Below are 20,838 nucleotides of genomic sequence, written 5' to 3' on the forward strand. Positions count from 1 at the left end.
CGACACGATTGAAGACGATACAAAGCAGGAAGTGGTGAATGAGGAAGGAAGATGTGAGCAATCTTGGAGGGCAGAGAGTGTTCAGGAAGAGAAGAAAGAGATTAAGCACATCCCATCTACTAAGGGAGAGAGAAAGAACAGTTTCTGGCGTTGGGCAATTTGGAGCTTCATGTGCTGCACACGGCAGCTGGAGAAAGATGAAGAGGAGAATGAACGAGGAGGAGACAGAGGGAAGGAGCACCAAGACGAGGAGCTGGGAAACAAGAAGAAAGAGAAGTGGTGGAGACTCCACAGAGGGAGAAACTAGCATGTTCTCCCAGACATAGACATTGAGACGTGGTTGTATGGACATGTATATTTATATATGTATATATACATTTCAGTTGAAATAAAAACGTACTTATGTTTCTTGAACTCGACTTCTGGTATAAAATATGTATTACCTAAGCTATCAACAGAAGGTTTGTACAGGATTAACTGCACTTGTGGCAAATGTTATGTTGGGCAAACAGGACGAATGATCAGCACGAGACTAAAAGAACATCAGAGAAATATTAAATACACACGTTTCAACAAGAACACTCAATCCACTGCTGGATGAAGCCCTCTCCATGCTGTGATTCCTCACATCCCTGTGATGTGGCAATCCATTCAACTCCTGTAAGCAACCTATTTTTATTTGACCAGGTAAGGCCCACTGAGATATATAGCTCTTTTCCAGAAGCAGCCTGGCCACATATGATTGCTCAACGAGGTGGCTTATGTGAAAATTCATAGTCATTATCTCAACGTGACCATGGGGAGAACATGCAAATTCCAAATACGGGAGACCCTTGAATATCACGAGTTCATAGTTCGTGGTTTAGACCTATCGCCGGCAAGCTCTATGTATATCAATTTACCTATCATGGGGATTAGATTTGGTCTTTATTGGGTATACTGTACAAGGAAGTACTATATCATTGTGTGATATCGTGGTGGGGAGTGGGCGAGGGGATTATTTGTTTACTAGCCTTTTGCCCGTCCAAGCATAGGTGTATTGCAGTAAATCTGAAACTTGCAAGCGCAAAGCAGACCGCAAAGTGATATTAATTGCATCCATTTGTGTGCAATTTGTAAGGCCGCGGTGACAGACCTATTTCCTTTAAAGGTTATAATCCCTTGTTCATCATGACGTTCTTTTTACTTAGATGTCTCAATAGCGTTATGGAGATCGCGTTACGTGAGGGTTCTGCCTTTGTAGTGAGTTGATAAGTTGACGCTTAGGAGGGGAGAGGAGGCACCTCGCCCCCCCCCCCCCCCCCCCATGTGGAGTGATGTCACCCGCTAATTATTATCAATGGAGGGGGGTGTCCATTTGGAGGACGTCACCTGCTCATGATTAATAATGAGGGGGGGGGGGTCCATGTAGAGGACGTAACCTGTTTATGATTATATTCTATGGGTCCTTTGGTAAAGCCACGTAGATAAAAAATAATAAAAATATCACGACGTTTCGATCGCAACACAAGCAATCGTCTTCAGGTCAGGTGAGAGAGAAAGTTGCTGAGACAAGGTCTTATATAGGCCTGAGATAGGTGCATCAAGGTAGGTGGGTGGAACTAGAGATGGTCCAACCACAGAGGCTGGGACAGTGGCCTTTGTATTGTGAGTTTAGCAAACTCCTCCGCCATCTCAGTTGAGTACTCTCTATTAACTTATTAAATATTTAAACTTGTTATATACAATAGAACCCCTCTTAACGACCACCCCATGTTCACGGGTAATCCCTTAACGATAGGCCTCCATAGAGCCCAATGTTTACTGTATAGTAGTGGTGTATAATAGTGGAGTGCCTCTGTAGAGACCAATGTGTTCCCTTACCGATCATTCCCATTGCTAACGACGGGCTGCTGGTTTATTCTCCTTGACACGAGATCAGCAAGGTATCATGGTTCATGTGTGGCAGTTTCACCACCTGTACGCGATCACGACAGTCGACGCGGCTGACCGGGCCCCACGTTTGTGGTGAGGCACCACGGGGGCCAACGTTTTCATGGAGAAATTTGAAACTGATGCCATCCAGACTGCCACTCTACGCCCGACGTTATGGAAGAGGTACGTGGATGACACTTTTATCATCTGGCCACATGGCCGGCCTGCTCTAGACCAATTCCTCGACCACATCAATTCCATACACCCAGCCATCAGATTTACCATGGAAGTCGAAAAAGATGGCAAGCTACCCTTTGTGTATGTCCTTATTAAAAGGAGACCTGATGGTTCAATGAGCCACTCTGTCTACAGGAAAGCTACCCATACGGATGCTTACTTAAAACCGGATTCCCACCACCATACATCCCAGAAGAACTCCCTCATCAAGACTCTATACCATTGTGCCCAATGCATTTCCGACCAGGAACACATTGCCAGTGAACTCAAGCACGTACACCAAGCTCTCAAGGCTAATGGTTACTCCGACTACACAATCCGCAAAGCCATCACTCCAGCCATGAAGAAGAATCCTCTTGAGGAGCCATTCAAAACCATCACCTTACCCTACATTGCGGGGGTCACAAAAAAGATCTCCAAAATCCTGAATAAACACTAGATCCAGGTCCGATTCAACACAGTACATAAAATCCGTGATCTGGTTCCGTCTGTAAAAGATGTGGTTCCAGCCATACAGTACCCGGGCGTCTACAAACTAAGTTGCCTCTGTGGTAGCAGTTACATTGGAGAAAACAAACGACATATCTCGGACCGCATCCGTGAACATAAAGCAGACTTGAAACATGGTAGGACGAACACCTCAGCCGTGGCAGATCACTGTTATAATTCAGTGGGCTCACATGACATTGACTTCTCTAAGACGGACGTTCTCTGCAAGCCATCCGGCTACCATGAGAGATTCGTTCATGAGGCCATCCACATATACAAACACAGAGACAATTTCAACCGAGAAGATGGATTCTGGCTTAGTAACCATTGGAAAGATGTTATAAACCATTTCGGTTCTTAATTGATTGTATTTTATGGTGACTTTCAGACCGCAGTCCATTCACTGGCACTGCCTCTTAATACCTTTCACACGACGGTCAATGGTATGGTTTATAGCATGTTATATAATAATAAATAGTATAACATTGTAATGTTTAACATAATTCATAAGGCAATATATAGTATCGTAATTGTATAGTGAATATACAGCAGTGTGGTATACAGTAGGGTTGGTAGAATAATACATAGTGTAATATTACAAGTCTAACATTTTACAGTCTAAAGTATAGGTTAGTGTAAAGTAACGCATTTTATAATTCAAGGGTGGGTTTGTCTATGGTAGTGTATATTATGGTGAATAGTCGTGTAATGTTGGAAAATTTTAGTTGGAGACATATCAATATACTGCATAATGTTAGAGCTTACATTGGGCTGTGTATACGATATAATACAATGTAGTTTAGATTGAAAGGTATAACATTACAATGTATAGTAGTCTAGTTTATGGCATGGTTGTAACGCAACACAGGACAGAGCAGCGCATCGTGGCTGTTTCTCCCCCCTCCTCCGTTCCGAGCATGGATGGACTCGTCCGTCTGAACGAGGCTCGTCGCTCTCCGTGGTGCTAACGTTGGAAAGAAGGAAAAAAACGCCACCCATTTTTTCGCCATAGGGCATTGTAATGTATAATGACTTATTGTTAGTAGCTCAGCTGATTGGAGAGTATATGGAGTTTATTGATAACATTGATGTAAATTTTGTTTTGAAGCTTTCGTGACTGCAGTAATTCATATTCTTAGTTTTTTCGGTAAAGTCACGTTGAAGAGAAACAACAAAATAACAAAATATATATAAAACAATAAAAATTCTCACGACGTTTCGACCATAACTCAAACGGTCATCATCAGGTGTGTCGGTTTGCATAAATTTATTTTGAAAACGGCATATTTATTTATTTATATAAAAATAACGTTTGCGTCACGCGCAACGGTTGGCTGTTTGCCAGGACTAGTCCATCTATTTTTTAAAAAAAATAGATGGACTAGTCCTGGCAAACAGGACTAGTCCATCTATTTTTTGAAAATCCATCTATTTTTTTCAATTTTTTGAAAAAAATAGATGGATTAGTCCTGGCAAACAGGACTAGTCCATCTATTTTTTGAAAAAAATAGATGGACTAGTCCTGGCAAACAGCCAACCGTTGCGCGTGACGCAAACGTTATTTATTTTTATATAAATAAATAAATATGCCGTTTTCAAAATAAATTTATGCAAACCGACACACCTGATGATGACCGTTTGAGTTATGGTCGAAACGTCGTGAGAATTTTTATTGTTTTATATATATTTTGTTATTTTGTTGTTTCTCTTCAACGTGACTTTACCGAAAAAAACTAAGAATATAATAACATTGATGTAGTTTATATTTTAGTTTTGTTATTTTATATTTTAGTTTTGTTAATTCGTTTACTATATGGTATTCATTATATAGTGTAGTGTATACCCAGTTACTTTATGTTTATAGCTCAACTTATTGAAGAATATATTGAGTACATTTATTATATTGATGTAGTTTATACTTAGTTTTTTTTCACATCGGTTTCATTGTATAATAGTTGGGTTGTTGCAGTCCTTTAGCGTCCATATACTAAATGCCTCTGTTGATATGTAAACTTTGACTTTAACATAGCTATTTCCGTGACCAGTCGCATGCTAATCCCTCACATTAACATCATGCTAATCTCCCAGTTACATGCTAATTTCTGACTTTAACACCCTGCTGATCCAACACTTTAACACAGCTATTTCAATGCTAAATTATCCTGTTTGATATGTAAACTCCTTTGTCAAGGCGCTTTACCTCTCCCACCTAACTTAAAAGACCCTGCGAATTTTAGCAGCAGTTATTGAAGCGCTGTCGTCCCGACAGTTCTGTTCCTTCACCTGAAGAAGGCTACTTGTGTTGTGGCCGAAACGTCGTGAGAATTTTATTTTTTATTATGTTTTATTTTTATTATTTTATTTCCATTCTACGTGACTTTACCGAAAGAACCAAGAAGTTGCATAAAGTTGTTGCATGCTTGGGCTCCAGATGCCGAAATTACCTTTTACAAAACGGCTACCAGTCTCATCAGATCTCAGAAGCTAAGCTTGCAGCGCCCAGCCCTGATGGTAACCCGGGGATACAAATTAATGTGGAGAAACAAATGTTCGCTTGTGACGACCAAGACTACGCCTGTCCTCCGAAGGACAGGCCTCACTGATTCCGAAGACTTTTATTTTCAGGAAGGTCCTGCCGAGTTTTTTGCAGTAGGCAGGCGATGTTGTGCTGTGCAGTGCCAAAGAGTAAGCTCATGCAGCCGGTCCACCCTGTCCCCTCTCCTCCCTTCGGGACGGGTCGGTAACAATCGCGTTCAGAAACACCCTCCAAGTCATAACACAGTTCAATTTCTCAATCTGGAGGTCAGCTCAAATCTGTACTGTGGGCGTTCCCTTGTACTCTACTGTGTACGTGGGGCTCTGGGTCCAATCCCCTGATCACCATTGCATTCACTTGAATAATAATAAATTCTCCTGGCCACCCATAGAAAATAAGAGTGCACAATTATACGTGTGATTCATCACAGGCGAGCTCACACCGGCTACACTTACAGCTTAGGGCCTCGCATTAAGAGAGGGGGGGGCTCTAAATACGAAACAAGAAATGGACTCAAGGTTTCGAGTTTTAACATAATTGTTTAAAAAAATTAAGATCGGTGAGAAAAAAAGACTCTCCAAAGCAGTGATTTTCATTCTGCTTACAAAATATACAGGCATTCATAGAAGGGGCCTCTTAAGCTTGACAATGGCATAGGGCCCCAGCAAGCCATCATCCGGCTCTGCTGCCGAGTGTCATCCCAGTGAAGTAATTTGCAGGTAACTTTAGCATTGGGATGCTTGGCCAATACCCAGTTACATTGTGATAGTGTGTTTTCTAGCTACGTGAGCAAACTGGATAACCCATACAGAACAAAGGGGAGAACGTAGAAAACTCCGCAAAGTGCCAGTCGGATAATTAACCAAGGCCCTTCTTGTTGCGAGGGTCAAAGATCACCGCTGCACCACCCTGCCACCAGAAACGATAATAGTTCGCTTATAATTTTTTAAGTGTGCACAGTTACACCCGATAATCACATATCATCTCAAGCATTTGAAAATGGCACCCTCAGTGGCAACTGTTCTCTGTGTGACACACGGTTATTCAGCACCTAACCTGCAAGCAGGTCAAGTGCTGTTTGCTGCGAGCAATCCCAATTGAGTGATTCCCATTGAAGTTTTTTTACATGCCAATTTTCGCCTGTGATGCTGACACACGATGGCCATCCTTTATTTTAAATAATGTCTTGGGATCGTTTTTATTTTTTTACATTGAATTTTAGTGAGTAAATCACGAGCCCGTTACAGTGCGCCACGGGACTGCACGTCATTCGAGTGGTGCATTCACAATGCAACCGGACCATTTATTAGTAGGGGCTGACGCGAAGGGGGGAGTGAGGCCCGCGCCACCCCATAAACTGGGGAGGGGGGGAAAGGGGGGCATTGTGACAGGCGTAGAAGAGTTGTAGTTGTAATCTGCTCCACGTTTGTCTTGATAAAGGAGACCTGTGCAACCTGCTCGGTGTGTGACGTGCGTGCTCCTCGGTGTGACGTGCGTGCCGCTGGATGTGTGATGTGTGTGGGTGTAGGAGAGGCCCCTTACCCTGGCGCATGGCAGTCGATGACAAGTACTACCGCTTGATCTGCGATGGCTACTGCATCCAGACACCCCCCTGCTGTCCACCGCAAGTGTAAGCCGCCCCCCCCATACCTCCCACGCCAGGTTTTATCCACTGCTGGACTGATGCGTTTTTATTGTCGATGCAGGTGGCTGACGGAGGAGAGTGCGAAGTGTTTGTTCTGGGAGATTCTTTGGTTTTAATTGTAGTGATTAAATTAATTGATTGAACAATTGCTTAAGAGTGAATTATGTGATATGTGTTATTGGCAGTGAGTTGTGCTGGCTGGTTCAGTGTCGTTGACATTGCCATCATGAACCCTCTTAGTCTGGAATGTCCTACTTCCAGCCGTACGTGATGTTGCGACCCACAGACTCCTCACATACAGTGAGGGAAAAAAGTATTTGATCCCCTGCTGTTTTTGTACGTTTGCCCACTGACGAAGAAATGATCAGTCTATAATTTGAATGGTAGGTTTATTTGAACAGTGAGAGACAGAATAACAAAAAAATCCAGAAAAACGCATGTTAAAAATGTTATAAATTGAGTTGCATTTTAATCAGGGAAATAAGTATTTGACCCCTCTGCAAAACATGACTTAGTACTTGGTGGCAAAAGCCTTGTTGGCAATCACAGAGGTCAGACGTTTTTTGTAGTTGGACCACCAGGTTTGCACACATCTCAGGAGGGATTTTGTCCCACTCTTCTTTGCAGATCTTCTCCAAGTCATTAAGGTTTCGAGGCTGACGTTTGGCAACTCGAACCTTCAGCTCCCTCCACAGATTTTCTATGGGATTAAGGTCTGGAGACTGGCTAGGCCACTCCAGGACCTTAATGTGCTTCTTCTTGAGCCACTCCCTTGTTGCCTTGGCCGTGTGTTTTGGGTCATTGTCATGCTGGAATAACCATCCACGACCCATTTTCAATGCCCTGGCTGAGGGAAGGAGGTTCTCACCCAAGATTTGACGGTACATGGCCCCGTCCATCGTCCTTTTGATGCGGTGAAGTTGTCCTGTCCCCTTGGCAGAAAAACACCCCCAAAGCATAATGTTTCCACCTCCATGTTTGACGGTGGGGATGCTGTTCTTGGGGTCATAGGCAGCATTCCTCCTCCTCCAAACACGGTGAGTTGAGTTGATGTCAAAGAGCTTCATTTTGGTCTCATCTGACCACAACACTTTCACCCAGTTGTCCTCTGAATCATTCAGATGTTCATTGGCAAACTTCAGGCGGGCATGTATATGACCTTTCTTGAGCAGGGGGACCTTGCAGGCGCTGCAGGATTTCAGTCCTTCACGGCGTAGTGTGTTGCCAATTGTTTTCTTGGAGACTATGGTCCCAGCTGCCTTGAGATCATTGACAAGATCCTCCCGTGTAGTTCTGGGCTGATTCCTCACCGTTCGCATGACAATACGAAGCCGTAATTTTCACAGCCCCGATGTGTTATATGTAATTTTTGTTGTGACTGAAATTATGTACATTATATAAGCGATATAGTTTGAAGAGTTGCGATGATTAGAAGGCTCGTGTAGGGGCTAATGTTGACCAAACTGTCGATGATTTCCCTGCACTCAAGTATACAAACGGGAGAATGTGGAGCGCCATCTGCAGTTGGAAATGATGCGTCGATAGCTCAAGGAGCTGGAGAAAGCCACGGCCACGGTCTCCACCAACACCACCACTGCCTCCAACGCCATCCTGGCAGCCACATGCAGTTCCGCCGCCACCACCAGGGATGCTGTTGGGAGATGCATCGCCACCCCCACCCCGACTGCTTCTGGCATATTATTCACCCCCACCGCCATGGCGCTTGATGTTGGCAGATTCAGCGCTGCCACCCCGGCTGCTGCTGGCATCTCCAACACCGCCACCACCACCCCGGCTGCTGCCGGGAGATCCAACGCTGTCATCCCAACCCAGCTCATGCTGGCAGATGCACCACTGCCTCCCCAGCTTTTGCTGGGAGATCCACCACCACCACCGCCTGTGCCAAAGCCACCAGGTTCGGCAAATTGCGTAAATTTATTCGAGAACTTCACTGGTCGGCTACTGCTGGAAGATCCACCGCCGCTACCCCTACATCTGCAGGCCGATCCACCACCGACACCCCTGCGTCTGCAGGCCGATCTACCGCTGCCACCCCAGCGTCTGCATGCCAATCCACCACCACCCCAACGTCTGCAGGCCAATCCACCACCACCCCAACGTCTGCAAGCCAATCCACCGCTGCCACCTGTGGGTCTGCAGGCTGATGCACCTTCACCACTCCTGGGACTTCATATTCAATACCCGTTGAGAAATACAATTGAGATTCTTGCATTATGTGTAGTCATTACACTTTCGGTGTTTTGCTTTCACTGGTGTTTGTCACGCCAAAACAAAGGTCACATGTTGCTTTCGGGAGGTTATAGCTGGGAGGGAGAGGACAAGTTTGGCAGAAAAGAACCAGAGCTTTGTATGAAGTGATAGGCCATGTAACTTTTATACGGCGCTAAACAGCTGAAAAAAGGATATGCCATTGAACTAATTCAGAGTAAGACCTTCGCTCTGAAATTGGAGCTGGTCATGAACAACTGCCCAGATATGGGAATACCTCCACTCTTTCCACAACTACCTATCATGCGGAGTTGAGGGGGTGGAGTCCTTGAAGACATACAAAATATTAAGGCAGGTACTGCTTTGATTTATTTGGTAGGGCGAATGGTAAGGCCCTACCTCTTATTGGCACGATCCAGGTTCACCATCAGACTCTCCCACTCCTCGAAGTGAACAGCCATTACGAGATCATCACCAACATCATCAGCACACAGATCATCCGTTGTTCTCTCCTTCCAGATTAAGAAAAACCGTGGGGCATGTTACACGTTAACATTATTGATACATTACGATTCGTAGATCAAAGTAGATTTTAATACAATCAGTCCTCGCTTAGAATGCCCCCGTAGAACACTGATTCGTTACAGTGATAGGTGTGGGGCCAAATGTTCTGGACTGACTTCTACCACCAAGCCAGCTTCACAACATTTGCGCGTTTCTCCGGTTTCCTCCTACGTGCCGAACCCTGATGCTTGAAATTGTCCAAACATCTCAATGCAGCACGGAGCTAATAATGAGTCTCGAGACTCAATGTGGCTCTCCTGGGTACAGAAAGGATATTTCTAGATTTGATTATATTTATTCATATGATTCAGCGTAGCAGCTGCACTGCGATGTGCCAGCCTTGCCACTGTGTCATGGTGGTAGTGGTGGTAAAACCGATTCGGAATAATATGTTCAGTACGCGTCGTGATTTTTTATTTTAAAAGTGTTAATCAAACGAGTTGCAGTGACGTCATGGCCGAGTAAGCAGCAATGACCGCTCCAACCCCTACATTATTAGAACATTATCTTTTTCGACCCAACATAACCACTCGCTTCCTCGTTTGATAGTTTTCCTATTTTTCTACCTGGACTCAGGCACTTTATAGGGGGCCTTGGAAAGCTGGTTTTCTACTTTGGAGCTTCCTAGGACGATCCACAGCCCCCTTAGGTGTAGGGTCCTCAGTAAGCAACTCGAGCCTGACCTCATGGCTAGGCCAAGGGGACCTTCCGCCTGTATCTTTGTGCTCCATGGAAGACAGATCCCCTGGGAAAAAAGCCATAGCTTTGTCTCCCCTCCCCCCCCCCGTTCAAGTTGACACCAGAGATCGCGGTGGGAGGAACGAGAGCTCTTACAAGCCCTTTTGTAAAAAACAAAACAAAGAGAATACTGCCCTTCTTCGGGTCCTCAACGAGATGTCGAGTAAGGTTTGCAGGACGGTGAAGATTCAGGAGGCAGCCACATATGACCCTTCAGACTATGCTAGACGAGCAGAGCGGTGCAATGAAGACCTACGAAGCCAGGCTGCTGGAACCTGAGGAGGCCTACATCAGACTGGACTCTAAGGGACGGGAGTGCCAAGTAAACCATACGGCCTCCCGGAGGGGGTCGAGGGCAACGTTCCTCAAGATGCTCTATCCTACATTCGGCTACATCTGCTCCAAGCTCCAGCATTCCTCTCTACAACTGGGCCATCACCACCTACACGAGTCGGCGCTGCGCTGTGACCACGGCGTGCCTCCACACGTGCCTGTCGACGGTCGTCCTCAAGACTGCCCGCATCAAACGTGAGCTCATCTCATTCGTATGGCAATGCTTGCTTCCCGCAGAGCAGACTCTTGTCCACAAACTCTCTCGCATATATGTAGCGTCATAAATGCACATCCTATACCGTCGGTATACTTACCTGCATTTGCGGGCACAAGCCCATAGGGGGTGCCACCCTGAGCCAGGCCCCAGGTGAGGGGTTGGGGGGTTCTTCCAGAGCCCCCTGGAAGGTTCTAGAGAGGGGGCGGTACCGGGGGCGGAGAGCCCCCGAGAGGTGTATTAAAGGGGCACCTCTGGGACAGCTCGGGGCAGTGCTCCGAAGACGAAGAACAGAAGACCAGCCTAGCTAGGACACTGGGACCCGACATCCTTATAAGGGTCGGGGCCGAGCGGGGACCAGTGGTCAGGACCCGCACCTTGGCTGGGTCGGGTCAGAGTAGCCTCCCTAGCTAGGACCCTGGGACCTCGAGTCCGACGTCCTTGTAAGGGCTGGGCCGAGCTCGGACCAGTGGTCAGGACCCGTACCTTGGCTGGGTCGGGTCAGTTAGCCTCCCCTAGGGCACAGATAGCCAGAGGGCTGAGAGCCAGGTTTGATCAGTGCGAGGGCACGCTAGCCCGGAGGCTGTACCTCCCTAGATAGTGGGAGTTAAGGGGAGTTCTGTTCAAAGTTACAAATAAACCGTGTTGCCTCTAAAGACGTCTCCAGTGTCCGTGGAACCCACTACATATATATGCATTTTTATATTTTGACCACTGTGTAATAAACACGTTGCCTGCGTGCGGCGACACTGGATGCTTTTCCCTCTTCCTTTTCCTCATCCCTTCACCACAGAATGAACACGGTAACGCGGTCATGCACCTCGGGGGGGGGGGTTCAGACATTTGTGACGAGGGGGAGGGGGGGGTTTGAGAAATGTGACGTCACATCAAAATGCGCAACTTTAAGTATAGAATTGTTATAACACTAATTGTTATAACACTCCTACAACATCAGTGCAGCGCCACGCACTACAATGACAATAGTTGAAGCATGTTTTATTTTCAAAATGGAAATATGGTTTTGGGGGGGGGGGCAGAGCTTTGTGACGTCATATTTGAGGGGGGGGGTCTGACTTTTTGTGACGCCGAGTGACGAGAGGTCAAAAATTGCGTGACGTCATTTATGGACGGCCCCTCAAGTGAATGGCAAAATTGGTTTCGATTTACGTTGTTTCACTTACCGTCGTGTTTTTCAATGTACTAAATCGAGAACTTCAGTGCTTGGGGGATTTTGGAGCTGGCTCACCGCCTGGGCTGCTGCTGCCTTCCCACTCGGCTGTGGTTGCTCGAACCTCCGTGTCGTTCATAGCTCGTGGCTTCTAATATCGGAAGGAAGCGGTGATCGTCTTTGTTCGATGGCCAAGAGCTGCTGCTGCGAGGATGACCGGAGTTTGCGTGATGATCGTTTATGCTCCTGGACACGAGATCAGCAAGGTGTGATGTTTCATTTGTGGGAGTTGCACCGCCTGTACGCGATCAACCGTCGACGCGCCCACCCGGGCCCCACGTTTGCCGTGTGGCACCATGAGGGCCTCCCCGACGGCCAGGGCCTCCGCACGGTCGGAGTGGGCAGAGGCCGGCGTTCGACTGGTGGTTTGAAAATAACACGGACAAACATTCGAGCTCACGCTTTTGCTTTGGCAACAATTTTCGTTAATTGGGCTCCGAGCGGCTCAACAAGCCTGGAAGCCGGCGCATTTAATCACCTCCGAGATCGAAATGTGGCAAATCGCATGCTAATCAGGAGCAAGTTGGCCCAGGGATTGAGAATCAAATTTGCATGTGAAACGGCGGTGCAGGACTCGATTCGAAGGCGAGTGAATACTGCGCGGTGGTGCATTGCAAGTGGACATTATTATCATCCAACAGTGACCAGCATGGTGAAGTATGGTCAAACTAAACCTGACATCCAACATCACGTGGCGAGATGTTCATCCAGCAGTGGAAAACGTAACTTAAAGTAACCAAAATAACAGAAGATGCATGGAAAAGAAATCGGTTTAATTTTGTATATAAACGCGTATAACTCATGTGTACATGCTTGTGAATATACGATTCAGCTAAAAAATGTAAAACACATTTACACAAAGTCGCAAAGACATCAACTCCCTTAAATCTTTACCACTACTCCAGGAGCTCAGAATTATTGCCCAAGTACTGTATATACGTGAGCAAAGTTATAACCATTTACGAAACAATTTGAAAACGTGTCAATATTTTGTCAGAAATTATCTTTGCACGTCTAAAGGACAAGAGAAGCTGTAACGAAATGCGCATTTGTAAACGATTAAACCTTAAAATTTTCTGACACCGACATTTTTTCCAAAAACATTCCTTGTGTGATTGCACAGAGTCCGATGAGGGGTGGGGTAGCTGTGTAAAAAAGACCTGATGTGAAATTCTTCATTAAACCGACGATTTAAACAGCAACAGCTCGGGGAATTTTATACTCTGTTCTATGCAGCTGACCGCTGCCCCTTCATACAGTAAATGGCATCCTCACAAGAATAAGTAACCTAACATCCCTTGCAGGGAATCCTCTCGCGATAAAAAATATCTTCCATTTGCCATCCATCACGAGACCCCTGCGGGTGTCACCGTGCACAATCATACTTCGAAGCTCTTGCTCGGATTCCCCAGAGCTTTGCCCTCCGAGTGGCCACCCTAATGGCCCACTCCGACAGGCCAAACTTGGCACAATTGTAGGTTTTCAACTATAATACACGTTTTATGGGTTAGATCGTTTAAATATATAAATGTGTTGTTGAACCCACCACCACCCGACAGCCAATTAGTAAGGTTTGTCACATAAACAGAACATGTCAATTCGTTACTAGTACAGTCCACCAGTGTGTTGGAGAGCAAAGCCACACCATTTACAATCTAAGTACAACATTTCCCCAGCACTAACTAGCTTCATCAGGCGACAGCCATCACTTGTGAGCACTTCTTTCGCGAATTGGGAGGGGAATCAATGAATGCATATGACTATGGGTATCCATTGCCGATTGGGTTATTTATATGTTAATCAACACACATTATGCATGCGCATTAAGGAACGAGGATTCGCCACGAATCTGGCTGTCGCCTGATGAAGCTGGTTGTAATTACTGGTGAAACATTGTACTCAGATTATAAATGTTGGGGCTTTGCTCTCCAAGACACCAGTGTGATGTTACTAGTAACGAATTGGCACGTTCTGTTAATGTGACAAACCTTTCGAATTGGCTGTGTCGGGTGGTGGTGGGTTTACCGACACATTTAAATATTTATTACGCGATCTAACCCAAAAAACCTGTGTTATGGATATTGGTCGCGAAAGCCTACGTGTTAAACTGGTTTTCAACTGTTAGATCAGTGGTAGCCGATATGTGAATCGCGATCCATGGGTGGATGATCGCAAAAGATTTGATTGTGGATCTCTGGACAAATAGGAATTAACACCTCTAATATAAAGCAATTCTTGTTATAGCAGATGGCAAAACAAAATCCCCGACTAAGAATTAATGGATTAATAATATATATCTTAAACCAATAGATCGCACTAGCACTTGGCATGTCTACAGTGTTCTATTAGTCGGTTAAATCCATCCGGGTAACTGTTGGTCATATATTGCTGGTAGATCACGGAACATGTTGAGATATACCAGAATGGATCACAGTGCTTTGTGGGTTGGACACTGCTGCGTTAGTCAATAAACACCACCGATTCAGTAACCAATATTTTTGTGAAATCACCTTCATCACAAGGGGGTCAGTGTCTTGGCTGGCAAAGAAGTGGGGCATAAGATATCCTAAACCTTTCATACATCTTGACGCGTATACACCTTCATTGGCTGATTGTACTACCATTTGAACCGCTGCGACAGGAGAACGAAGAACCGGTGACCTCTGGATTGCAAGTTCAGAGTGCAAACCGTCTGTTACTTCAGGGTAACATTTCTCATAACCGCCACTGCTTTTTTTCAATTGTTCACCTCTGCTTGCGAGCACAATGTACACTTAATTAACTCTGCAGATGTAAAACCCAGAGTGTGTGCCCACTCATGCACCTCCTCCGACATCTTGTTGACACCGCATCCACGATACACTAGTGCTGTCTGGGTTTCTTAGGCCGGGGAGAAGGCGAGCCCCATGGGGTGGACTCCGCAGGGTTGTAGCCTGGAATCTGTGACAGCGGACACACAAATGGCACAAACGTACAACGAAGATAGTCACCCAAATAAGCCTTTAACAGACTGTGCTGCTGTTAGGCGGCATGGCCCACGAGGGGGTAAGTGGCCAACACCTCTCCCCAATGCTGATGTTTACACACTGCACCAGGTACTCATTTAAGAAAGAGTTGACCTTGGGTAGGCAAAACAGCAGTTCAGATAATCCTCACTGGTGTTGGCGGTGAGTGGGAATTGGGTTGCCGGGTTCATAGCGCAGCGTGCTAACCACTACACCAATGCTCTCACACACACACATGCGAGTATTTCCAACACAAGTGATACGTTATTATTACACTTATTAACACTGAAAAACTTCGCCAAGTCTGAAGACTTTTGAGGAACAGGGGGAGAGAAGATGACAACTCCACACAGTAACACTCTAGTTGGGAATCAAACCCAGTTTTCTTGCTGCAAGACGCAAGGGTTTACCAATGTGCCACCCTGCCGCCCATGGCGATACGTAAACTACCTTAATACCAGTTTCAACACATGATTCTTTTTAGATATGGGAGGAAACCAGAGAACCCGGAGGAAACCCATGCAGAACAGACTCATGGAGTTTTGTTAAGACATCTGATATCTATCAAGGCTCCCACACCCTGACTTAGCTTGGTATTTTGAGAACTCGCATTCATCAACAACAGCCCCAAACGATCATTTAAATAGGTCACGTTTCAGATAATGGCCCTTCTTGTGTAATGAACTAGGGCCATAATAAAAATCTAATTTATACAGCACCTTGGATATCGAAATATCTCAAAAAAGCAGTGGACATTAAAAAACTACTCAAGTATAGATACAAGCCAATAGAAATAAAGTAAAAGCCGATAATAACAATAATGACAGTGATACTGACACTTTACACAGCATGCAAAATGTAATAAAAGCTAATCATAATGATTCCCCTCACAGTAATAACCAATCAGAATCCAGGAAAAGCCAATTAATAACGACGTTTTCAAGCTGGATTTAAACACACGGACAGTCACAACTGATATAGGTAGGGATAGTGTCCCATAGTCTTTGGATATACAGTCTGTTCTATAATACGGTAGTTGCGTACCTCAAGAACACCGCGTTTTGGAAAAATCGTGTTATAATAAATAATATATATTATATGGGGTAAAGCGCATTCCGCAATAACGCGTGAGATGCGTAACACAGGCTGAACAAAGACTAAGGAACGTGGGTAGCATCTAGAAGCATCCAGCAGCATCCCGCCTTGTGTGATGCTACGCCGAGGCAGCCGTTACACAACCGCTTATTCCTAATCGCGCGACGTAGTTCCATTCATTCAACCGAGTTAAATCCAGTTCAGATCCGCGTTATACAAAAAAATGCGTTCCCTCATACATTCATCATCGCGTTATATCCAATTTGCCAGTTACAGGAGGTATAGGACAACAGACTGCAGCTCAAAATGCTAGCTATACATATATTTTTTCCATCCAAGACCGGAGTTTATATTTTATTCCTGTGTTATAAGGGTATTAAGTTCAGGGGCTAAATGCCAATGGATGGGTCTGATAGCCACGGGAGAGCCTCAGCAGAGAGTTTGTGTCATCTTGCCACCCCCTCCATTGAAGGAGCGCAGACTACAGTGGTGTAAAATGTGGTCCATAGTTTGGGTTGCATGGCCACAATCGTACAGGAGCTTGTTTTTAATGCACTGCTATGTATCTGTATGAGTCTCTATGAATCTCTAGGAATCATAATGGGTCTCTCTGTATCTCCTATGTATCTCTGTGTCTCTATGGGTTTACTATACGGTCCCACAGTTTGGGTTGCATGGCAACAAGCGCTATGCTGTGGCTTGTGTCATTAATTTTCGGCCCGCTGACGTTCCGATGCGGCGAGCGTTTGTTTTTTGTGCACTACTGCTGGCGCAGCAAGCAGCAACAGCAGCATGGTCACAATACAAATCGGTGGTATTCCGAGGTTGCGCGTCGCGCCGCACGGTGAGTACCTCCGGGCGGACGAGGTGCATGCGGATCCGCTGGTGCTGCAGGTTGGACGAATCCAGCGACACGCGCACGCGGTCGAACATGTTCAGCGCGATGCCCTCCACGCACAGTGTGAGGCCCTACACAAAACACAAAGACATCTCTAATGTAGCCTTAACAGACTGTTGGGGCAAGTGCTGTTGGCGAGGAGCACAGATGAAGGCCGGCACAGCACACAAGGGGGTGGTTTGCCAGCGCCATGCCCGGCCGCCTTTGTCTCCCCAGTGGCGATGTTTACACACCGCACCAGGCATTCAATTGAGTTCCGAGTCAACCTAGGGGAGGCCCAGGACCGGTTCAGATAATCATCACTGGTGTTGACCGTGCGAAGGAATCGAACCCAAGTCGCCAGGATTGTAGCACAGAACGCTAACCGCTACACTACCGCTGACTGCTCTCTGCCAAGTGCCCTGCATACAAGTACGGATTGACGTGAACCCAACGTTATTATTCATACAATTACAAGGGTCACTCAGAAAAGCCTCACTGATTCTCAAAACGTTTGCATTCAAGGTCACTGCTACGTTTTTGTAAAAGGAGGCGAACGATTAATATGTGCTCCCCAAATAAGTAATTTGCATGTAATTTGCCAACCTTGGACCATGATGCTGGCACACGAATAACGTTACAGGATCTTTTAACGTCCACTGTTAAAGCGGATAGCCTGTAAATATTTTACGCTTAATACACACCACAGTATTAACCGGAGTGGCCACCGAGTTTGAAACGCAAACCTCCACAACACACAGCGAATGCAATACCGCTTGGGCCACCTCACCGCGAGCTGAAAACCAGGCATGAGAAGCCGATGGCTGCAATGACCAAACCAACCGAGGGATCGTGATGTGCGGGCCAGCCAAGAAATTTTAAAGCCTTATTTGGCCATCATTAAGGAGTAGATGCAACCCCCCTTAGGTTATATGGAGTGTACAATTGCAGTTAAGAACATACCTAAAATATGGCTGCAAATGTTGACCCTTTTGAGCTTCTGGTCCAAATTAGGCTGTGTGCATTATCCACACAGAGTGACAATGTAATGCGGCATACAAGGCATGCTGGAAAGGACCGGATCCACTGATCACAAATGTGCTTTTTGCCATCTAGAGATCACTTTTTGCATCAACTACTATTTCCCTCATTTGTTTTTATTCTACAAGTACTTTTCTGCCCTTCGAGTTTCTCATTGTTTACAGAAAGCATTAGATTTTCTCTATAATTCTTCCGGATCTGAGGGATTTTACTGTATTTTTAATGTGATGTCCTCTCCGAGACAATACGGGCTCAGTCATGGCAGTTATTTCCAAAGCAAATTTAATTGTGACCGTTTTATATTTGAAACGCATTTACATCATTTAATTCAGTTTCAGTTTATTTTGGTATAGCCCTGTGAGCCATCCGGCTCTAATGTATCCACCGGTGTAACTTCCTCTGTAATAGTCCACACTGCCAAATGGCAAAAAAACGGAGCTTCGTATCTCACTGCGTTCTTCCACCTTAAACCAAGTGTCTGTGTGTCTGATAGAAACCTAATCGTAGAGAGATGGTCAGTGGGCTTGGGTCCCAGTGCATTAAGCCAGTCCTGGGTTTAAATGCAGAATTCAGCCGTTCGGGAAATGCCAATGCCTCCCGGTTAAGTGAACACATGCCCTACCTCCTCGTCGAAGGTAACGTTGAGCTTGAGATCTTTGGAGTCAAAGAAAACCATCCCCTCCAAGCCGTACTTGGGAATGAGCACCACCACGGCGTTCTTGCGCACAAACAGCACGAAGCCCTCTTCGCTCACAACTCCCTTGCTCTTGAAGAACAACTGAGACCACAACAACAACAGCCGTTAATCACCGCTACGTGGCCAAGAGCAGACACACGCGCATCACTTACCAAGCCCATAATTACTTAACAAAATTTAAGGTAATTTTCCGCATCCCCCCGCTAATTTATTCCAGTTGTGCTATTGGCATCATGTCATGGGGATTATTTTGAGTTCAATCGTGAAGGTACAATGTCAATTGTATTGACTATAATCCTCCATCACCTGACAGAGCCAATCAAATAAAGTTGTCACATCATGGGCAAATGTGCCAAGTGACGAGGTTTTTCAGCAAACACAGAAGAATGCTGAAAAGCAATGTCAAGTGTAGCCAACCAGTACAGCCACGGCACCACCACACGTAAGCGTGTGAATAGAAAACAATTGATTCTTACTACACGCACAATACGATGCCTGCTTTCGTGACCTTAAAAATGGTTTTCAAGAGACGAATGGACTCATTATCAGGTGCCTAAGCACACGCCGTGCAAGCTCCACGTGGCCCACACTTCCGCCTCCCACCTGCGTGTGGAAAGCTACAGACGAGCGTTGGGCGTACTGCGCCATCTTGTGGCGGTAGTTGAGGTTGTTGCAGAGCTGCTGCTGCTTCTGCTTGTCGGTGAGCGCCGGGTACGTGGGGTCGGCGCCCACGCACACGGCCAGCAGCCGGTGCACAATCACATCCGAGTATCTGTAACGGTACAGGGAGACAACAACAACAATATTCACATTTGTTGTAGCCTCTATTTAATATGAAGATTAAATTTACAGTAGATACAGGCTGCGGTATGGCCACGAGATGCCAACGGAGCAGCGGTATTAATCCACCAAGCACCGCGATTCATTCTGTTGGATCTCAGCGGGTTTCACGATCCACCAGAAAGCTACGCAAACAATGACTCAGATGGATTTAACCCTGATAGAATACTGTACTCTGGCCATACCACGTTCTAGCACCATCTGCTGGTGGAAATTATCTTTGTTAATGTATGAATTTAATTCTTTGTTGAGGACTTTTTATTTGTCATCAGATGTAACGCAAATTGCTGCCTGCTCATATCTGTGTTCTTATTTAAGATCCACAACAAAATCGTTAGCGATCCATGGCAGAATTGCAATTCACTTTTGGCCGCCGCTGCAACACGGCAATGGATTCTTGATTCTGCACGTGGAACACTGTCACCCTCCTTGTAGGCGTCGGTGTTCTCCGAATCCTCTAGTTTTTCTCCAACACAAGCCAAACAACCATTTAAGGAATTGGCCAAACTTCCCGTTTAAAGGACCTTTTAGAAAAATAAGTCAAAATCTGAATCTTTATCCTGGAGAAATCCGATTCGCGATAAAAGCTCTTTTTGACAGATGTCCAGTAGGTAGATGATAGGAGTGCTAAGAATAGGAAAGGTAAACAAATCACTAAAAGTAAATAATAGAAAAAAGATATACAAGTACGTAGCCAATCGTGCTAATCGGAGGTGTGCCATAATGACAAATTAACATTGCATAAGTACATCAATTAATTAATAAATTCCTAAACTTGGGAAAGGCAACACAGTCCCAGACCACACCAAGACAACAACATAGTCCCCTCAATAATCGCGAAGGTCGATTTCACGCGTGTGCCTGACGCCAGAGCACGTCACCGTCGAATGGGCGACGTGAAGTGGGTGTAGATGGCGGTGGCGAGCCCGTAGTGGTGGGTGTCGGGCTCCATGCCGGAGCAGAAGTAGATGGCCTGCATCACGCAGCGCGTGGCCAGGATGCGCGCACTTCCTGTGGGCATTCAGGTTTCCATAACCTGGCTTGCCAGGAGAAGGCAGTACAGCAAGTGGATTAATCTACATCTGGCACAGTGCCTGGCTGCCTTCCAGCGTTGTCTGTGGTTCGTCACACCTTTTGAGTTGTTCTGCCTCTAAGG

General features: G+C 45.8%; 1 protein-coding gene across 1 annotated transcript; it reads right to left on the reverse strand.

Annotated features, from left to right (window-relative positions):
• Positions 1 to 19,387: 19,387 nt before the first annotated feature.
• Positions 19,388 to 20,772, reverse strand: LOC142923934 (exosome complex exonuclease RRP44-like). The gene is made up of 3 exons (XM_076064957.1): positions 20,564 to 20,772; positions 19,433 to 19,614; positions 19,388 to 19,395 (listed from the first exon to the last, which is right to left on the reverse strand). Exons 1-3 carry the CDS (start codon positions 20,701 to 20,703, stop codon positions 19,388 to 19,390), a joined length of 330 nt encoding a protein of 109 aa, XP_075921072.1. The 5' UTR covers positions 20,704 to 20,772.
• Between the last annotated feature and the right edge of the window lie 66 nt (positions 20,773 to 20,838).

The sequence above is a fragment of the Petromyzon marinus genome, unplaced genomic scaffold, assembly GCF_048934315.1.
Source record: "Petromyzon marinus isolate PM22_M1 ecotype Great Lakes invasive population unplaced genomic scaffold, UKy_Petmar_22M1.pri1.0 PM_Scaffold_90, whole genome shotgun sequence".
NCBI lineage: Eukaryota > Metazoa > Chordata > Hyperoartia > Petromyzontiformes > Petromyzontidae > Petromyzon > Petromyzon marinus.